This window comes from Hyperolius riggenbachi, chromosome 5, assembly GCF_040937935.1.
Source record: "Hyperolius riggenbachi isolate aHypRig1 chromosome 5, aHypRig1.pri, whole genome shotgun sequence".
In the NCBI taxonomy this organism is placed as follows: Eukaryota; Metazoa; Chordata; class Amphibia; order Anura; family Hyperoliidae; genus Hyperolius; species Hyperolius riggenbachi.
In genome coordinates, this window is record NC_090650.1 from 402,130,599 (window position 1) to 402,152,496 (window position 21,898).

Consider the following 21,898-nt stretch of genomic DNA (forward strand, 5'->3'; position numbering starts at 1 on the left):
CCTGCAATGTAAACCAACAGAGGCAATGCAGAGCCCCACTGGGGCTAAACACATGCATTGAATGCAAAACAGATGCAAATTATGTACTAATTTAATCTAAACATTTTGAATGTAATGAATGCAGCTAGCCACTAGTATACTTATGTTCAATAATAGTTTAGTGTACTTTCAGAATTATGGTCTAGAATTAAGTCAGGCTTTAGGCGCCTTTCCCACTGGGCCTTTTAATTGCATTGCATTACCAGTTTTTACCGCAGAGTAACGCTTAAGCAACAAAAGTCTATGGGGCATTTCATACAAGATGCAGTGCGATGCATTGGAAGTATCACATCTGACGTGAAAGCATCAGCATAAATCCATTCGACATGTGTGGTGACATGCTGCAACCAGAAGTCATGTAAGTCAATGGCGACGCACATATTATAAAATGGTTTGCATTGCTGTGCGCATGTGCGGAAGCATATTTTTTTTAATACACTTCCATGGAATTCGTATTCTGGCCACAGGAAGTGAGCGCTAGAAAGCCTCAATTATACCTTGGCTTACCCGACAGAAGTGAGATTACCGGGCATTGCCGCGGTAATCTCCAAAGCCTATTTTAAGGGTTGTGGTGCGATGTGATCATGCAATCACACCACAACTAAAACGCTGGTTACTGGTGTGAAACCAACTTTAGTGATTTCCTAATTGAACCTTTCTGCCAATAAAATTATAACATTACCTCATCATGTTTTCCAGCTGGAGCTATACTTGCATAGATCTGCAGGAGCTGTTAAGACCACAGTACTCTGGAACCATCAATGTGATAACCATCGCTTTATTGCCAATCCAAGACTTCTATGTGGATGTTGTGTACATTGGACAAGGGGAAACAACAAGAGACCCCAATGGTAAATCTCCATCTCCTCCCTCTTGTAGGTCATCTGCTGTCTGTGCACATCCAACTTTGATTGACCAATCACTGTACAATGTTGCAGTATGAGCAGGGCCGGGCCGAGGCAGAGGCAGGACAGGCTACAGCCTCTGAGCGCAGCCACCAGAGGGCGCAATCCTCTGCACTATCCTCACCTGCCACATTGCTGTGTGATCTTCCCCGTCCTCTGCAGCATCCCTCACCACTTCTTTCCGGCTGCTTTTGCAATCGCTCTGAGTCCTATTCAGAGCACCAGCCTGTCCTCTGCATTAAACAGCCACGCTGTCATCAAAGAGATGACAGGCACGGCTGAGGCATTGTATTGCTAGGCAACAGCAGGAAGCCGACATCTGCTCCAAGGGAAGTGGCTTCCTGCAGCTTTGCCTTTGAAGAGTGAACTGTGAACAAATACTTTATGGGAGCAGTGGCTGGACTGGACAGGAAGGGAGGGATCCTTTTTGATCTCAAACTGTGAACTTTCATTATGCATATGGATGACTGGACGGGACAGGGACCTGGCTGTTTTTATATGGGTGCCTGGAACCAGCCATGCCTGCAGCCTGAAACTAAACAGGTATGGAAGGGGATTTGAAAGGGGTAGACATTAGAGTCACACACATCACATCAAATAGCTGTTAGTGTGACTACTAGATGTGTTCTCAGTACTGCATATACCCTATGTGAAGTGGGGGTTGAGATAAATTGTGGACACTGCAGTACTAAGAACACATCTAGTCATCTTGGGGGTCATACATGTAAAGCATGCCTGAGATAAAAGAAAAAAAAGGCATAATGATTTATACTTACCTGGAGCTTCTTCCAGCTGACTTTACACCATTAGCTCCTTCCCCATCCTCCAGGACTCCCCAGATTTGCCGCTGTCAGCCCTGTAAATTCTTTGACTCACCTGAGTCGCTGACAACTGCGCAGTCCGAGCCGCTTGCACCCTCGATTGTGCTCCCTTAGATGTATGACAGACTTCACAGGAGCACAGCAGATTGGCCTACAGAGGGCTGGAAAAATCCTCAGGTCCCTAATACTAACCTACCCCCTACCTATACCTTACACAGCAATTAGCAAACACAGCTAGCCAGCCACTACCATCATAGCTACTCCTACTGCTATGGGTGCCTGCCACAGAGCCATTGTGCTGCCCCAGCACCCAAATTACCGGCTGTGGCTAATAATTTTAGAATTTTGATATGGGCACCTATAGTGGCACCCAAATGACCTGCTGGGGGGGGGGGGGGGGGTCGCACTTTGGAAGCTCTGCCTTTAGTGCTGGGAAACCTTGTCCCAGCCCTGTGAGGGCTTACCTAAAAATACAGTAGAACCTTGGTTTGCGAGCATCATTCATTCCAGAAACATGCGTGTCATCCAAAGCACTCATATATCAAAGCAAATTTCCCCATAAGTTTCCCCATAAGTTGCCCCATAAGGACTAAAGAAAACTCAGTTGATTGAAATCTAAAAAAAAAGACTTTCACTATAACTAACAGAATCATTGCCATCTGTTCACCCCAACCTTTTTTCATGTGTGGCTTTAACAAGGAACTTATGCAATGACAGTTGCTTCTGCCTACTCTTGAGAATTTCATCATTGTACAGTCCCTATGCTCAGATAAAGTACAATTATGTACAATCCTGGAGCGTCAAAGAGAGAAGAACCATCATCTCAGTTGTGATGATGCGACACACGTATACGTGCTTTGCTTGTATATCAAGATGTTGCTTGCTTATCAAGTCAACATTTCATAGAACTTGTTGCTTGTCTTGCAAAGCACTCTCCAGTCTCCAACCAAGTAACTTGCAAAGTGTACCAGAGATGATGTAAAGTAAAAGTTTTATACATACCTGGGCCTTCCTCCAGACCCATGAGCACAGATCGATTGCTCCCATGCCACTGTCCTCAGCCCTTTCTGTTGCCGGTACTGGGTCCCGTAACATCTGCTAGTCGCGGCCATTCTGCGCAAGACACTTCTCTTGTGTGAGACTGGCCGCGATTGGCAGAAGTTATGGGACCCATTACCGGCAACAGAGAAGGCTGATGACGCTGGCGTGGGAGTGATCCATGCAAAGGGCGCTGGAGGAAGCCCCAGGTATGTATAAAACGTTTACTTTATTTCATCTATGGTTTCCTTTAACTGTATGTTCCTAGTATTCAAAATCTGTTGGCCCTTATACTACATGGAAGTGGTAAAATTAAGCAATCAAAATTGGATGTGTGTAAGCGCCTTTACGTCATACAATCAACATTAGTGTTTCATGTATAAAATGCGGTACATTTGCCAGCTCCCGAGGAAGCGGGTGTAAATTCCTGGGATACACGTTAGGCAATTGAGGGGATTTCCCCCGGACGCTCAGACGTCATCCTGATCACTCAAGGAGTGGCCATTCCGATGTATTAAACCTATACATCCTTACTTAGCTCCATTGTACCTCCTAGTAAACCCATATGCTACGCCATCATTAGTTTTTTCAGCACTTTTGTATTTTAACTATTAGTGGTTGTGTTTTTTTTGTTTTTTGTTTTTTGCTCAATATTGCTCTACTGAACCAGGTTTTTGCACAAGGTGTGCTCTAATTAAATCCCCATTTGCTATGAAATTATTCAATTATTGCTTTATAATCATGGTCTTGTTGATCTGGTTTTGAATGGCTTTATATTGTTTTGAAGATGTTATGAAATAAAGTGTAATCTATATATATATAAAATCGTGTGTGTGTGTGTGTGTGTGTGTGTGTGTGTGTGTGTGTGCGTGCGTGCGTGCGTGCGTGCGTGCGTGCGTGCGTGCGTGCGTGCCGCCATCACGCGAAACCGGCTTGACCGATTTGAACAAAACTTGATATACAGATCCCTTACTACCTGGGATGATATGTTCTGGGGGTCTCGCGTCCCCCCCGCACACCTGGGCGGAGCTACAAACAGCAAATCAGATTTCACCCATTAATGTCAGTGGATAAAATGTAAAAAGGCTGCCATTCTCACAGTAATCAAGCCACAGTCCCCACACTTGGCACAGCTGGTCACTTGGTGACCGAGGTTACAAATCTAGGAAAAGTGGGCAGAGCATAAAACAGCCAATCAAATTTCAGCCATTCATTTTTAATGGGAAAATGTAAACTGCAGTCATTCTTACACTGTTAATCTCAGGGTTCTCAAACTTGGCACACTTGGTCACTGGGTAACTGGGATTAGGATTCAGGAAAGTGGGTGGAGCCTACAACAGCCAATTAAAATTCACCTATTGATTTTTAAGGGGAATATTTAAATTGCTGCCATTCTTGCACTGTTAATGGCAGAGGCTTCAAACTTGCTTCAGTCGGTCATTGGGTGACTGGGGCCCAAATTCACTAAAGGGGCTGGGCCACAAACAGCCAATCAGATTTCCCTGTGTGGATAAACTGCTTCCATTCACACATTTTTGATGCCAGGAACCTGAAAGCTCACAAACTTGGTCATTGAGTGACTGTGTGTCAAGGTTATAAAAAATGGGTGGAGCCAAAAACAAATTTCACTGGGAAAATATAAACTGCAGCCATTCTTACACTGTTAATGGCAGGGTTCTCAAACTTTGCACAGTTGGTCACTGGGTGACTGGAATTAATATTCAGGAAAATGGGTGGAGCCTACAACACCCAATTAGAATTCATCTGTTGATTTTCAAGGGGAATATTTAAATTGCTGCCAATCTTAAACTGTTAATAGCAGATGCCTCAAACCTGCTACAGTTGGTCACTGGGTGACTGGGGTTCAAATTCAGAAAGGGGGAGGAGCTGCAAACAGCCAATTAGATTTGTTTAATTTCAATGGGAATATACACATTATTGATACCAAGGACCCCAAAGCTCATAAACTTGGTAATTGAATGATTGTATGTCAAGGTTAGAAAAAGTGGGTGGCGCCAACAACTACATTTTTTACATGAGAAAATATAAACTGCAACCATTCTTACACGGTTAATGGCAATGTTCTCAAACTTGGCACAGTTGGTGACTGGGATTGATTGATTTTCAAGGGGATTATTTACATTGCTGCCATTCTTACACTCTTAATGGCAGAGGCCTCAATTCTGGTATAGTCAGTCACTGGGAGACTGGGGTTTAAATTCTGAAAAGGGGGCAGGCCACAAATAGCCAATCAGATTAGTTTCATTTCAGTTGAAAATTGCAACTTATTGATGCCAAGGACCTCAAAGCTCATAAACTTGGTCATTAAGTGACTGTATGTCAAGGTTAGAAATAGTGGGCGGAGCAAAAAACAACTAACTTTTTACATAGGAATGTATTCATTCCTACACTGTTAATGGCAGGGTTCTCAAACATGACACAGTTGGTCACTGAGTGACTGGGATTGATGTTCAGAAATGTGGGTGGAGCCTACAACAGCCAATCAAAATTAATCTATTGATTTTCAAGGGTAATATTTACATTGCTACCATTCTTACACTATTAATGCCAGAGGCCTCAAACCTAAAACTGTCACTGGGTGACTGGGGTCCAAATTCACTAAAGGGGGTGGAGACATAAACAGCCAATCAGATTTGTTAGATTGATTTCAGCCATTCCATTATTAGCAGGGTTCTCAAACTTGACACAGTTGGTCACTGGATGACTGGGATTAATACTCAGGAAAGTGGGTGAAGCCTACAACAGCCAATCAAAACTCACCTATTGATTTTTAAGGGGAGTAGTTACATTGCTGCTGGTCTTCTTACACAGAGGCCTTAAATCTGGCACACTCAATCACTGGGAGACTGGGGTTTAAATTCTGAAAAGGGGGCGGGCCACAAACAGCCAATCACATTTGTTCAATTTCAATGGAAAATTGCAATTTATTGATGCCAAGGACCCCTAAGCTCATAAACTTGGTCATTGAGTGACTGTAAGTTACATGGGAAAATATAGCTGCAGCCATTCTTACTCTGTTAATGTCAGGGTTCTCAAACTTACTGACTGGGATTAATGTTCAGAAAAGTAGGTGGAGCCTACAACAGCCAATCAAAATTCACCTATTGATTTTCAAGGGAAATATTGAAACTGATGCCATTCTTACACTGTTAATGACAGAGGCCTCAAACCTGCTACAGTCAGTCATTAAGTGACTGGGGTTCAAAATCACTAAAGGGGTGGAGCCACAAACAGCCAATCAGATTTCTTTGCTGGATAAAATGCTTCCATTCACACCATTTTGATGCCAGGAACCCGAAAGTTCACAAACTTGGTCATTGTGTGTCAAGATTACAAAAAGTGGGTCAAAAACAGATTTCCCTGGGAAAATGTAAACTGCAGCCCTTCTTCACTGTTAATGGCAGGGTTTTCAAACTTTGCACAGTCGGTTACTGGGTGACTGGGATTAATATTCAGAAAAGTGGGTTGAGCCTAAAAAAGCTAATCAAAATTCACCTGTTTTTAAAGGGGAATATTGAAATTGCTGCCATGCTTGCCCTGTTAATTGCACAAGCCTCAAACCTGGTACAGTTGGTCATTGGGTCACTGGGGTTCAAATCAGAAAAGGGGGCAGAGCCACAGCCAATCAGATTTGTTTCACTTCACTGGGAAAATACAAATTATTGATGTCAAGGACCCCAAAGCTCACAAAATTGGTAATTGAGTGACTGTGTGTCCAGGTTACAAAAAAGTGGGCGGAGCCAAAAACACATTTTACTGGGAAAATATAAACTGCAGCCATTCTTACACTGTTAATGGCAGGGTTTTCAAACTTTGCCCAGATGATCACTGGGTGACTGATCAATATTCAGGGAAGAGGGTGGAGCCTATAATAGCCAATCAAAATTCATTTGTTGATTTTCAAGCAGGATATTTACATTTCTGCCATTTTTACACTGTTAATAGCAGATGTCTCAAACCTGCTACAGTTGGTCATTGGTTGACTGGGGTTCAAATGCTGGAGAGGGGTGGAGCCACAAACAGCCTATCTGTTGTTTGATTTCTATGTGCAAATTATTGATGTCAAAGACCCCAAAGCTCACAAACTTTGTCACTGAGTGTTTGTGTGTTAGAGTTTGGAAAAGGGTCATCAGCTACTTGCATATATTTACAACAGGTGCTGCAGTCTGTTGCAATTTGTTTTACTACATAACCAGTTGCGTACCAGCAGTCTCACTCTCTGGCCCCTTAAGGACCAGAGGCTGCTGGTACAAAAACTGAGCTCACCAACGTCTCACCACACGGAATTGTCACTGTTGCTGATCATCATGCCACTCACCCGTCACTAGAGCCCTCTCGCTCTGCTGTCGCTATGCCAGCAGAACTCTGTGAGCCAGTCAATGAGATTGGCTCACAGTGATCATTGGGTCAGGAGCCAATAAAATCAGCTCATTTAGCTCTGCTGTCATATCGAAAGGGCGGGGTGGCTTTAGAGACAGGAGAGCGGCACGATCGGCGGTAGTGTGCAGTGGGAAAGTTAAAACCTATGCCCTGGCACGGATAACAGGTCCATTATTATTATTATTATTATTATTATTTATTGTATGTATAAAGCGCCAGCATATTACGCAGCACTACACAATAGATAAATGGGTTAACATACAAGGTAGAACAGACAGGCGAGTCTGACGGCTGGTGGGAGAGAGTTCCAGAGAGTAGGGGCAGCCCTGGTGAAGTCCTGCAATCATGCATGTGACTGAGATATGCGTGGTGCGACTAGGCGCAGGTCATTGGAGGATCGGAGGGGGCGGGCTGGTATGTGCCTGTGGACCAGATCAGAGATGTAGGTTGGGCAGGTCTTGTGCACTGATTTGTAGGCCAAGCACAGGATTTTGAAATTGATCCTAAAGCTGATGGGGAGCCAGTGTAGGGCTTTACAGAGCGGAGTTGTAGAGGCGCTGCGCTGAGAAGAATGTATCAGTCTGGCTGCCGCATTCATTACCAGGTCCATAACAGGGCGTAGATTTCAACTAGCGTTGTCTGGAAGCAGCTAATTTATAAAACGAGGTACGCAGTTTGTGTAACCTGCTTTGTATAATTTGTAAACCCGGTAAACTTTACTGCGCTATCTGCGCACCTAAAGTTTACTAACCTTTTGTGAATAGGCATTGTTGTGATTTATGAATTATGTATAGGCCAGTGGCACATTCACAGCCAATGCATGATCTTTCACCTAGCAGGTGACTGGGGCATAATCTTTTCATAATTATGCTCAGTTTATACAATGCAAATGACATATTGAGAAAAATTCAAAAAAGGTCAGTAAACTTCAGGTATGCAATGCAAATTGCCCTCATAAGGTTTTCGTGTTTCATGGACAATCTACATAGCGAGTTAAACTATTTGCATAACTTAGTGCCAGCGTTGCATGTATAAAGCGAGTTACGTAAGATGTGCAACTCGCTACGCGCATTACGTAAGCAGTGTTGCTTGCCAATTTTTGCCAAAGTAATTTTCGCATTGAAAATGCCATTTTCGATTTCAAGAAAATATTTGCAAAAATACATTGTATTTTCTATTAAAGACAACGGAAACAAATATTTTTTTCCAATGCGAAAATTCATGAAAAACATGAAAAATCGTTATTTTTACCGTGACAATTTGTAAAAACGTGAAATCTTTATTTTTAGTACAAAAATTTGTAAACAATGTGGAAAATCACACATTTATTACAATATGATTTTTGAGGGCATTTTCACCCGAAAGTTAAATTTAACATTATTCTAGTGAAAATGAATGCAAAAAGAATATCACCATTTTCTCTTATGACTGTTCGTAAGCCCGATAAACTATCTGCACACCTAACTTTTACTAACCTTTTATGAATACGCATCATTGTTACATTTTGGTAAATTTATTGGAATTTTATTATTGGTAATAAAATGTACTGATTTTACGCAGGTGCCAGGATGCGACCAGCTTTGTCAGGCCAGGGGCTTCAGATCAGTGATATTTCTGTGACCAGAACAGTTATGGGTTCCTCCGAAACACAGCACGCCATCACCGTAACTCCGTACAACTGTGGCTACAACTTCCCGCTGTTCACTGTTGGATTCGCAGAGGTACGTCCACAAGAAAACATTTCTATGAAAAGGAAAGAAAAAGAAATAAACGTAGTAAATATTAAAACATACCTAAACTGACGTGACATGATGAGAACTTGTCTGTGCTCCATATTTTTCTTTTTATTGCAATGGTTATAGATCATAAAGGGTCTGTGTGGCTGTGAAAACAGGTAAGCAGGATAGTGATATAAAGTTCAATAGGTCATTATTTATCTATGGAAGCTGAATGAACCATATCTGACATCACAGTGACATGAATGTTTAAAGGGAACCTAAATTGAGAGGGGTATGGATGTTTCCTTTTAAACAATACCAGTTGCCTGGCAGTCCTGCTGATCTCTTTCGCTGCCATAGTGGCTGAATCACAGACCTGAAACAAGCATGTAGCTAATCCAGTCTGACTTCAGTCAGAGCACCTGATCTGCATGCTTGTTCAGGGGCTGTGGCTGAAAGTATTAGAGACACAGTATCAGCAGGAGAGTAAGGCAACTGGCATTATTTTCAAAGGGAAAAAACATATCCTTCTCAGTTTAGGTTCCCTTTAAACATCTGAATTAACCTTTCAAGACTTAAAGAGGAACTTTACTGAAGGGAAACTGTTTCAAAACATACTGACCTCCATGATTTAGGAGCTTTTCAGACTCCTTATTGTGTCCGGCCTTTCCTCCACCTTGCTGCAATATACCCAGTTGAGAACTCTGGTTGGATCTTCAGGGAGCAAGCACTGTCAATCCATGCCTGCCTCTCTGTATTCACTTCCGCATGGCTGTGCGTAGCAGCTATGAGCAAGAGGGTCCAGAGTTTGCCAGTTCCGAACCTCGCATGCCGAGGACGTTCTCAGCCATGGATGCTGTGCACAGCCAATGCCATGCAGGCAGGAGCACAGAGTGGACTGCACATGCACCATACTCTGACTGGTGGCAATCATAGCTTACAATTGCAAGACAAATAAGTAGTCTAGATGCAAGAAGGAGCCTGGAGGAGTCAAAAGAGCCTTTTGATCACAGAGATGAGTATCTATTTTATTTTTACCTACCTCAAGTACACTTTAATGAATACATTTGCTATTTGTATTATTTACATTATTCATTTATTAGTCAGTGTTTGTCCATTGTAAAATCTTCTCTGACCCTAATTTTCATACTTACATTTATCAGTGGTGCCTGCAACTTTACTGCTGGCAAGGTGAATCACTGTGGGATTTTTTCCCTATCTGTGTACTGAGCAGAAACAACATCTGGTCTCCTACAGTGCTCTGAGGCAGAAGACTGCATGACATCATAGCTTAGTCTAAATATCACTGGGAGGGCGAGGCTGCATACCAATATAAAGCAATGTTAGTTATAGCAAGCATTTCTGATGCTGAAACCAGGTTCTTGTTGTTCTGCTGTAGGTGCTTTTTAAATTGAAAATAAGAATATGAGATTCCAGACTAGTTATATTTAACATTAAACTACAGGTATATATATTTATTTCAGGAGATTATTTTCACTTCAGGTCTCCTTTAAGACTGACCAGTTCATAACCAGCGATTTGTGCTGAAATGGTCTTTGGAGGGTGGTGCCTCTTGAAGATGTAATCCAATCCAGGTGGAATGTCATTATTGGGGTCCAGAGCAGATCTTGTATAGGCTTTTTTTGAAGTGAACCTAAACTGAGGAAATTTGCTAGGTTGATAATCACAGTTGACATGAAGGTAATAATGGCCTCTCGCTGATCTTTTTTTTCATCCTGACCTGTGAGCAGAACATCCAGCCCGGCACAGATTCTGCCATCTATGAAGCCACAACATGGACTCCTGGGACCCTCATCAATATCAACAGGACCCAAACAGCCTCCCCACCTATCGGAGGAACATTCACCATTCAGGCTTATGGGAAGCAAACTAAAGGTCAGTTAATACTTTGTTTTGAAGGTCTTGCTATCCCTTGGTTTATGTTATGCCTGTGAGCAGAAGACTGAGCCAAGCATTATGCCCATATTTAGACGAAACCCACACAAATGCAAGGAGAACATATAGATGAGCAGCACCTTCTATATTATATACACTACCACCATTTCTTGAATCTATATAGTACCAACATATCACACAGTGCTGAACAATAAATAGATTTACACACAATGATGATGGGGTGACAGACACCACAATACAGGAAATAAGCAGTAAGACACACAATGCCAGAGACACTGGAGTAGTAGTCCCAATAATACTAGCTCACACCTCTCTGTGGGCACAGTGCTCGATCAATGGAGACTTTAGTAAAGTCCTGCAGTTGTGTATCGGACTGTGAGATCCGCGTAGGGTAGTTAGGAGAAGCTTATTAGAGGAGCAAGGTGGGCGACCAGGTGTGTATCTGCTGACCAGGTCAGAGATATAGGGTGGGCAGGATTTGTGTGTACAGGGCCGGCACTACCATAGAGGCAGAGGGGGCAACTGCCCTGGGGCCCCGACCTCTGCTGAGGCCCCCGAAGCGACGACTCTGCTACATTCTGCCTGGTCCGGGGTCCTGCAAGTATAATAGCCATAATTACCTACAGACAGGCAGCAGCTGCACTTTGAGACACGCTGTCTCCCTCCCACTCTATGACCCGGCACGTCATGTGTAAACACGCACCGGGTCATAGAGTGGCAGGGAGACAGCGTGTATCAATGTTGCCTGTCCGCTCACCCGCCGGGACTAATAGGTAATTATGGCTATTATACTTGCAAGGCCCCGGGGAGCAGAGGGGTAATGGCGGGGAGGAGAGAAGCTTTGCTCTGGGGGGCCCCAACTCTAGTTTGCCCCAGTGCCACAGGGCCCCTTAAACCAGCCCTGTGTGTATAGACTCATAGGATATTTATTTTGTGTTGGCATCAGCCATAGTAGCAGTGCCTAATCATACTTATCTATCACCAGCACTGGTTTTGTGATAGCTGAGCATGGGGCCAAGCTACAGTGCTGAATCAACCTGTTTGTGATGCAGCGTATGTGCTTGTGGCTCTCCTGCTGCAGCACAGACCGTTTATGGTGGTCAAATGTGGGCTTTTAACAACAAGTCACTGCTTACAAGTTTGAAAAGATGTTTAATTTTATTGTCTTGTAGACCTTGCTGTTGATGTATCAGCCAAGGACCTGACATACAATCTGCAGACCATCCCAGAGTTGGGTCAGGTGTCTTTGCAGCAATACTATGGAAACTGCAGAGGATACACCTGGCAGTTTAAATTTCTCACAGCTACCGGATATCAATCTCCTCTTCAGGTAAGAGTTTGCTATTTACAGATGAGCTAGTGTTATCCCCTAAATACATTTTGCTGTCACTTTGGTTTAACCCTCCTGGCGGTCTATTAAAAACTGCCAGGGGGCAGCAGAGCAGTTTTTTTTTTTATTTTATTTTTTTTTAAATCATGTTGCGAGCCCAGGGCATCGGCATCCCCCACCCTCGGGATTTCCTGGAGGGCTTCCCCCGTCGCCATGGCGTCGGGCGGCATGACGTCAGCGACGTCGTGATGTCATTGGGAGTCCTGATCTACCCCTCAGTGCTGCCTGGCACTGATTGGACAGGCAGCGCACGGGGTCTGGGGGGGGGGGAGGCGGCGCGGCGAGCGGTGGACAAGCGGCGCGGAGCGGCGGCGATCAGAGTGCACACGCAGCTAGCAAAGTGCTAGCTGCGTGTTGAAAAAAAAAATTATGCAAATCGGCCCAGCAGGGCCTGAGAAATCCTCCTGCGCGGCATAGCCCGTGCTCAGCATGGGCTTACTGCCAGGAAATAATAATTTCCATTTGTGTTTTGATTTTATTCACATAGTAAACATTTTAAAAAAAACTCTGCACTTTAGCAAAGCCATGCAAAAAAAAAAAAAGAAAAACAAGCTATGGGTGAGGGGGACGCACACACGCCACCAATGAGGCTAGTGTGACCTTTGTCAGTGCTGTCTCTGAAAAGGTTTCATGGGCTTTAATAAGTAATCAAGAGATCCTGAATTGCTGACAACTTGAGCCTCTGGGTCCCCTGGGAGGGGAGGGGGAAAGCAAGAAGAGTTCAAGATCCTGGAAGATCTGCAGTAACAGTGTGAAGTACTGACATCCTAGATCAACACAGAGCTCGGCTCCCGCCACACCAAACCCAGAGATTCCTTGGGCTTTTCTTGACACACTGGTACGAGTGGCGGCTCCAGGAAATTTTTTAGGGGGTGCTATGCAGGTGCTGGACCAATTTCCGGGGTAGCTGATGACCTGCGGTGCGTGAAGCGCGCTGCGGCAAAAAAATGGGTGTGGCTACAACCTGCGGCGCCGTGGCAGAAAAATGGGTGTGTTCATGACCGGATGAGGGCGGGGCTAACTGTAATTTAAAGTGAACCCGGGGTGAGAGTGATATGGAGGATGCCATATTTATTTCCTTTTAAAGGAAAGGTTCAGGGAGGGTGGGCAAAAAATAAAAATCAAATTCCACTTACCTGGGGCTTCCTCCAGCCCGTGGCAGGCAGGAGGTGCCCTCGCCGCCTGTCCGCAGGCTCCCGGTGGTCTCCGGTGGCGCGCCCGACCTGGCCAGGCCGGCTGCCAGGTCGGGCTCTTCTGCGCTCCAAGGCCCGGAACTTCTGCGTCCCACGCCGGCGCTCTGACGTCATCGGACGTCCTCCGTGCTCTACTGCGCAAGCGCAGTAGTTCTGCGCATGCGCAGTAGAGCCCGGAGGACGTCCGATGACGTCAGAGCGCCAGCGTGGGACGCAGAAGTTCCGGGCCTTGGAGCGCAGAAGAGCCCGACCTGGCAGCCGGCCTGGCCAGGTCGGGCGCGCCACCGGAGACCACCGGGAGCCTGCGGAGCGGCGGCGAGGGCACCTCCTGCCTGCCACGGGCTGGAGGAAGCCCCAGGTAAGTGGAATTTGATTTTTATTTTTTACCCACCCTCCCTGAACCTTCCCTTTAAACAATTTTAGTTTCCTGGCAGCCCTTCTGATCTATTTGGCTGCAATAGTGAATTGAATTACACCAGAAACAAGCATGCAGCTAATCTTGTCAGTTCTGACAATATTGTCAGGAACCCCTGAACTGCTGCATGCTTGTTCAGGGTCTATGGCTGAAAGAATTAGAGGCAGAGGACAAACACGGCAGCCAGGCAGCTGGTATTGCTTAAAGGGGAACTTCAGCCTAAACAAACATACTGTCATTAAGTTACATTAGTTATGTTAATTAGAATAGATAGGTAATATAATCTCTTACCCACCCTGTTTTAAAAGAACAGGCAAATGTTTGTGATTCATGGGGGCTGCCATCTTTTTGGTTGAAAGGAGGTGACAAGGAGCAGGAGACACAGTTCCAACTATCCGGTGTCCTGATTACCCCCCCAGCTGCACACGCTAGGTTTCAAATGTCAAATTCAAAATGTAAAAAAAAAAAAAAATTGCACTATAACAGCAGAACGAGAACAACAAAATCAGAAATCCCATCATGCTTTGCACAGCATCAGGGGAAAAAATCCCGGGCAGTTTTCTTCTGTGCAGCTAAAAATGAGGCTTGTATAAGAGATACAAAGTTCTGATGCTGTGAAACTGTTAAAGAAACACAAAGCCTTTTCAGTGCTGCTAAGTTGATTTTTAGTCCGGAGGTTCACTTTAAAAGGAGATAAATATGGCAGCCTCAATATTATTCTCACCTCGGGTTCCCTTTAAAAGTGCAATGCAAAGACAGAGGGCTCAAGTTTTGTTGACCCTTTCCCGAGACAATTCACATAATTGTGCAGGTTTTCTCAAGAAAATACACATAATGTGAGCAGATTTGAACAAAAAACACGTTCAGTAATTTGGCAGATCTGACCCCAATATGCACAATCGTTAGCAGATCTGACCCCAATATGCACAATCGTTAGCAGATCTGACCCCAATATGCACAATCGTTAGCAGATCTGACCCCAATATGCACAATCATTAGCAGATATGACCCCAATATGCACAATCCTCAGCAGATCTGACCACAATATGCACAATCCTCAGCAGATATGACCTCAATATGCACAATCCTCAGCAGATCTGACCACAATATGCACAATCCTCAGCAGATCTGACCACAATATGCACAATGCTCCGCAGATCTGACCACAATATGCACAATCCTCAGCAGATCTGACCACAATCAGCACCACCTGTTGAAAAAGAAATATCCATTTACTCACCTACAGTCAGAAGACCTCCTTTCCCGACCTCTTCCTGTCCCGACCTCCTGTCCCGACCTCCTTGTGGCGCGCAGCTCCCACGATCCTCTTCCTTCCCGACGTCAGGTGACTTCCTGCCCGTGCTGAGAGCAGGGCTACAGGAAAATGGCCGCCCGAAGCCCTGCACTGCAGACTCCAAGTCTGCAGAGCAGGGCTTTCGGAAGCCATCTTACCGTAGCCCTGCTCTGCTGCTTCAGGCTGTCGCTGTGAACTGACTCTTAGACGCCTGAAGTCAGTTCACGCCAGGGAGTGCTTTGGGGGTGCTTGGACAATTCTAGGGGTTGCTTGAGCACCCAAAAGCACCCCCCTGGTGCCGCCCCTGCTCTGGGGACATCACACCCTAGATTAAAGATATTGGCAACCGGGTTAATGAGCCCAGTACAGAGTTCAGGCCAGAGTTCAGGCCCACTTTAAGGTATCATTAACATACTGCATATGTTTTCAAGAGCTCCAAAAATGTAAATTTATCTCAAGTCATAGTAATCATAACTTGTATTCTGTGCCTCGGCTAGATAAATAACTCAGCTGTCACAGGAGTGAATGCCAAGGTGATTGCCACAAAAGTCACTGATGGAGGCCTCTTCCGCCAGCATCTGCTCGGAGACCTTGTGAGAACGGTGCACAGAAGACCTCAGGTACAATACAGACATTATAAACATTCATTATTGCATGGCATGTACAATGCAACACAAGTCATTCCATTGCAGCAGGTATGGACATCTGCCATTTATGACGAATGCCAATGCATCCGCTGTCTGCTGAAGTGTGTGCAGCTGTGCGCTTTACACTCAGGCATGGAATTCTGGAAAGGCCACCTAGGTAGAGTGACCATATTTTTGTGGGTCCAACCTGGGACGGGGAGGGGGGTCGTGGGGGGGTGCGGCGCGCGTAGCGGCGAAAAGTGGGGAGGACTGAGGAGCGCGCTGCGACGAAGACTGGGGGGGGGGGGCGTCAAAAAATGGGCATGGCCATGACATTGTATGGGCGGAGCTAACGTAATGATGTAACAGCGAGGCATAAGAAAGCAGTGTTTACACCATGATGTGGACAAATGAGACTTTGCATCATGGGTGTGCAGAAACTGTGTGATGCTAATAGTATACCGTAACCACAAAACAGCAAACATAGCCATCTATGACCATTAAATAGTAAATGCAGTAACAGTTACCCCGGACACCAGAAAATAAACGCAATAGGCAACATGTCAGCACAAAATAACCGCAATGCGGGCAACATGTCAGTACAAAATAAACGCAATGCGGGCAAACATGTCAGTACAAAATAACCGCAATGCGGGCAACATGTCAGTACAAAATAAACGCAATGCGGGAAACATGTCAGTACAAAATAAACGCAATGCGGGCAAACATTTCAGTACAAAATAAACGCAATTCGGGCAAACATTTCAGTACAAAATAAACGCAATGCGGGCAACATGTCAGTACAAAATAAACGCAATGCGGGCAAACATTTCACCAGAAAAGAAACGCAATGCGGGCAAACATTTCACCAGAAAATAAACGCAATGCGGGCAAACATTTCACCAGAAAAGAAACGCACTGCGGGCAAACATTTCACCAGAAAAGAAACGCACTGCAGGCAAACATTTCACCAGACAAGAAACGCACTGCGGGCAAACATTTCACCAGAAAAGAAACGCACTGCGGGAAAACATTTCACCAGAAGATAAACGCAATACAGGCAAACATTTCACCAGAAAAGAAACGCAATGCGGGCAAACATTTCACCAGAAAAGAAACGCACTGCAGGCAAACATTTCACCAGACAAGAAATGCACTGCGGGCAAACATTTCACCAGACAAGAAACGCACTGCGGGCAAACATTTCACCAGACAAGAAACGCACTGCGGGCAAACATTTCACCAGAAATGAAACGCAATGCGGGCAAACGCTTCACCAGAAGATAAACGCAATACAGGCAAACATTTCACCAGAAATGAAACGCAATGCGGGCAAACATTTCACCAGGAATGAAACGCAATGCGGGCAAACATTTCACCAGGAATGAAACATAATGTGGGCAAACATTTCACCACAAATGAAACGCAATGCGGGCAAAGTACACCTGGAAAAAAAACATTTACTCACCTGGCAGAAGTCTTCCTCTGGCGCGCTGCTCCGTCCCGGGACCGTCTTGTTCCTCCTGCTCTCTCTGGTCTTCCGCGCTGACAGGGCTACTGCAAGATGGCACCTGAAGCCCAGTACTGGAGACACAAATAGGTCTCCAGTACAGGGCTTCGGCAGCCATCTTGCCGTAGCCCTGCTCGCCTGCCGGTGTCGGAACAGACACCGGAAGAGGAGGCTGGAGCGGGGCTGCTGGCAATGAACTGGCACGGCGTCTATAGACGCCACTGCCAGTTCATGAAGAGAGAGTGGCCAGAGTCCCGAGGCCGGGACGTCCCGCTGCTGAAAGCGGGACGTTTCCCGGGACCTCATGCTGCCTGGGACAGCGGACCCCGAATCCGGGACGCGTCCCGGGCAATCCGGGACGACTGGTCACTCTAACCTAGGCCCAGGCCTTGGGAAGTTGCTGTCCGAGAGGAGGTGGCTAGACGGGGAAAAAAAGTTGCTGCATATGGAAAAAGTGGCTGCAAATATGGGGGGAGGAGCCACAAATAGTTGCACATGAAAAAAATGGGCTGTTGTACTGTGTTACAGAACGAAGAGGGGGCAGCACTTGAAATGGGGCTGACCTACTACATGTCTAAGGGAAGCCAAGAGAAAGTTGCCCTGTGGCAGAAAAAGTATAAATCTGCCCTTGTTTGCACTAAAACATGAAAGGAAAATGGGCCGTTTTAAACAAAAATGTCTGTTCTGCACTACCAGGAAACCCCCAATTCTCAAAAGAAGAAGCCACCACCCACACTAAGCCACCGCCCACAACTGCACTGTCCACACTATGCCACCGCCCACAGTTGCATACATGCATACTTAAATATGCATGGGCGCAGCTGCGCACGCACACCACAACCGCTGCACTAAGCTGCCAGCCCATTAAGCCTCCACCCACAACTGCACCATTCACACTAAGCTGTCGCCACACTAAGCCTCCACCCACACTAAGCCAGTGCCCACAACTGCGCCACCCACAGGTCCCATGCATACTTATAATACTTATAACCTCTTGTTAATATATAGGATGTGCTGTCAAGTTTCCACTATCTGCTGTATCATTTTTCAGCACAGCAATCACAGAGAAAAGGCCCTAGAGGGTTTGTGAATGACTTCAAGTATAGCCATATTTATACTTAACCACTAGTGCATCATCTGCAATATAGCTTTGCCCCGCGGTTGGTCTCTTTCCGCTCCAGGGGCGTAGATATTAATCTTCACCATTGCGGAATACATGCAAACCAGATCATGCAGCACAGTATGAGTACAAGGTAATGCTTAATCAGTCACTGGTCACTGGATGGGAGCATGGAGATTAGTCAAGTCGAGTTCCCTCAAGAGTTCTCACAGATCCATAGGATGGGTGTACAGTGATAAAGGTGTATGAACAGGTGGGAGACACAAGGAAAAGGACACTGCCAAAGGCTTACAATCTAGAGGGAGAGGTAGGGACACAAAAGTTAGGGGACCAGAGTTCAGCTGCGGGCTTAGATCATTAGTGAGGGGGGTAGGCCAGAGTGAAATGGTGAGTTTTGAGGGCCTTCTTGAAGATGTTGAAGGACGGAAAACTTAATGGGGGGCAGGTAGGAAGTTCCATAGTATTAGAGCAGCTCTTGAGAAGTCCTGGAGGCGTGCATAGGACTGGGTGATGCGGGGGGGGGGGGGGAGCAGGAGAAGTTCATTGGAGAAGCGGAGTGAGCAACTAGGTGTGTACCTCTGAGTAGTGTTGGGCGAACAGTGTTCGCCACTGTTCGGGTTCTGCAGAACATCACCCTGTTCGGGTGATGTTCGAGTTCGGCCGAACACCTGACGGTGCTCGGCCAAACCGTTCGGCCATATGGCCGAACTAAGAGCGCATGGCCGAACGTTCCCCGAACGTTCGGCTAGCGCTGTGATTGGCCGAACGGGTCACGTGGTTCGGACCCGAACGCGCTCTGATTGGCCGAACTGTCACGTGGTTCGGGTAAATAAATACCCGAACCACGTCATATCTCCGCCATTTGTCTGTGGGTTTAGCTTTGGGTAGGCAGGCAGGGTAGTTCGCGCTCCAGCCACGCTAGCCAGGGTCCCCCCCAGTCATTGTGTGTCGCTGCTGGGAACAGTAGTACACCGCTCGTTCAGCCACACTATATAGCATTCTGTGTACTGTTCTGTGTCTGCTGGGAACAGTAGTACACCGCTCGTTCAGCCACACTATATAGCATTCTGTGTACTGTTCTGTGTCTGCTGGGAACAGTAGTACACCGCTCGTTCAGCCACACTATATAGCATTCTGTGTACTGTTCTGTGTCTGCTGGGAACAGTAGTACACCGCTCGTTCAGCCACACTATATAGCATTCTGTGTACTGTTCTGTGTCTGCTGGGAACAGTAGTACACCGCTCGTTCAGCCACACTATATAGCATTCTGTGTACTGTTCTGTGTCTGCTGGGAACAGTAGTACACCGCTCGTTCAGCCACACTATATAGCATTCTGTGTACTGTTCTGTGTCTGCTGGGAACAGTAGTACACCGCTCGTTCAGCCACACTATATAGCATTCTGTGTACTGTTCTGTGTCTGCTGGGAACAGTGGTACACCGCTCGTTCAGCCACACTATATAGCATTCTGTGTACTGTTCTGTGTCTGCTGGGAACAGTGGTACACCGCTCGTTCAGCCACACTATATAGCATTCTGTGTACTGTTCTGTGTCTGCTGGGAACAGTAGTACACCGCTCGTTCAGCCAGACTATATACCATTGTTTACTGACACTATATAGCAGACTATATAGCATTGTGTGTACACCGCTCAGCCAGACTATATACCATTGTTTACTGACACTCTGTGTACACCGCTCAGCCAGACTATATACCATTGTTTACTGCCACTCTGATTCTGCTGGGAACAGTAGTACACCGCTCGTTCAGCCACACTATATAGCATTCTGTGTACTGTTCTGTGTCTGCTGGGAACAGTAGTACACCGCTCGTTCAGCCACACTATATAGCATTCTGTGTACTGTTCTGTGTCTGCTGGGAACAGTAGTACACCGCTCGTTCAGCCACACTATATAGCATTCTGTGTACTGTTCTGTGTCTGCTGGGAACAGTAATACACCGCTCGTTCAGCCACACTATATAGCATTCTGTGTACTGTTCTGTGTCTGCTGGGAACAGTGGTACACCGCTCGTTCAGCCACACTATATAGCATTCTGTGTACTGTTCTGTGTCTGCTGGGAACAGTAGTACACCGCTCGTTCAGCCACACTATATAGCATTCTGTGTACTGTTCTGTGTCTGCTGGGAATAGTGGTACACCGCTCGTTCAGCCACACTATATAGCATTCTGTGTACTGTTCTGTGTCTGCTGGGAACAGTAGTACACCGCTCGTTCAGCCACACTATATAGCATTCTGTGTACTGTTCTGTGTCTGCTGGGAATAGTGGTACACCGCTCGTTCAGCCACACTATATAGCATTCTGTGTACTGTTCTGTGTCTGCTGGGAACAGTAGTACACCGCTCGTTCAGCCACACTATATAGCATTCTGTGTACTGTTCTGTGTCTGCTGGGAACAGTAGTACACCGCTCGTTCAGCCACACTATATAGCATTCTGTGTACTGTTCTGTGTCTGCTGGGAACAGTAGTACACCGCTCGTTCAGCCACACTATATAGCATTCTGTGTACTGTTCTGTGTCTGCTGGGAACAGTAGTACACCGCTCGTTCAGCCACACTATATAGCATTCTGTGTACTGTTCTGTGTCTGCTGGGAATAGTGGTACACCGCTCGTTCAGCCACACTATATAGCATTCTGTGTACTGTTCTGTGTCTGCTGGGAATAGTGGTACACCACTCACCCGTCACTGTATAGCATTGTGCTCTGTGTCGCTGCTGGGAATAGTGGTACTGTATAGCATTTCTGTACTGCCACTGTACTGCTGCCAGTCAGCGTGTACTGTAAGGATAAGTGAAATGAGGAAGAAATCCGGTGAAAGAGGGAGGGGCAAGGGAAGAGGTGTTTCCCCTGACGGTTCACGTACAGGCCACAGGGGAGCACCCAAGAAAACCCACTCAATACCGCCCATGTTGTCCAGGACAACAACCCTCACAAATCCAAAAGAACAGGACCAGATAATTACTTGGATGACCTCTCAAGCGTCCAGCAGTGGGTTAAGCAGCACCAGCACATCACGCACGAGGTCCGAGTCCTCAGCCAGTTACAAGGAGCCAGTGGGCACAAAGCTGACACAACCGGCAGCGACACCACGCACACAACTGCCAGATAACCAGTCCGATGAATTACCTCAGGACACAATGGGGTATTCGCAGGAGCTATTCCCAGCCCAACAAACTTCCACCTTTCAAAGGTCAATGGAGGAACAGCCAGAAATGTTGTGCCTGGATTCACAACCGTTAACTGTGGGAAATGCACCGCGCACTGAAATACAAGGCGAGTCCGAAGAGGACTCGGAAACCCAAATCCCAGAGCAATTTGGGCAGGAGGGGTTGCAATTGCAGGAGGTCGGCCGACAAGATCTGGAAGACGACGTTGGAGTGTGCTGCGCAGAGGTTGTTGTGGGGAGCTCTACTCCACGGCGGTGGCCCACAATGACATATGACGAGTTTGAGGAGATGGAAGAGGAGGGTATGGACAATGTGGACAG

The 21,898-nt window shown here is 46.1% G+C and overlaps 1 protein-coding gene across 1 annotated transcript in view; it reads left to right on the forward strand.

Annotated features, from left to right (window-relative positions):
• The first annotated feature begins 839 nt into the window (after window positions 1-839).
• LOC137519142 (fibrocystin-L-like) overlaps window positions 840-21,898 on the forward strand; it is a 249,726-nt gene continuing 228,667 nt past the window's right edge. Inside the window, exons 1-5 of the mRNA XM_068237924.1 lie at window positions 840-890; window positions 8,765-8,925; window positions 10,674-10,818; window positions 12,012-12,169; window positions 15,629-15,751. Of these exons, the coding sequence (XP_068094025.1) occupies window positions 8,773-8,925; window positions 10,674-10,818; window positions 12,012-12,169; window positions 15,629-15,751 (579 nt within the window). The 5' untranslated portion in view covers window positions 840-890; window positions 8,765-8,772. The remainder of the gene's footprint in view (window positions 891-8,764; window positions 8,926-10,673; window positions 10,819-12,011; window positions 12,170-15,628; window positions 15,752-21,898) is intronic.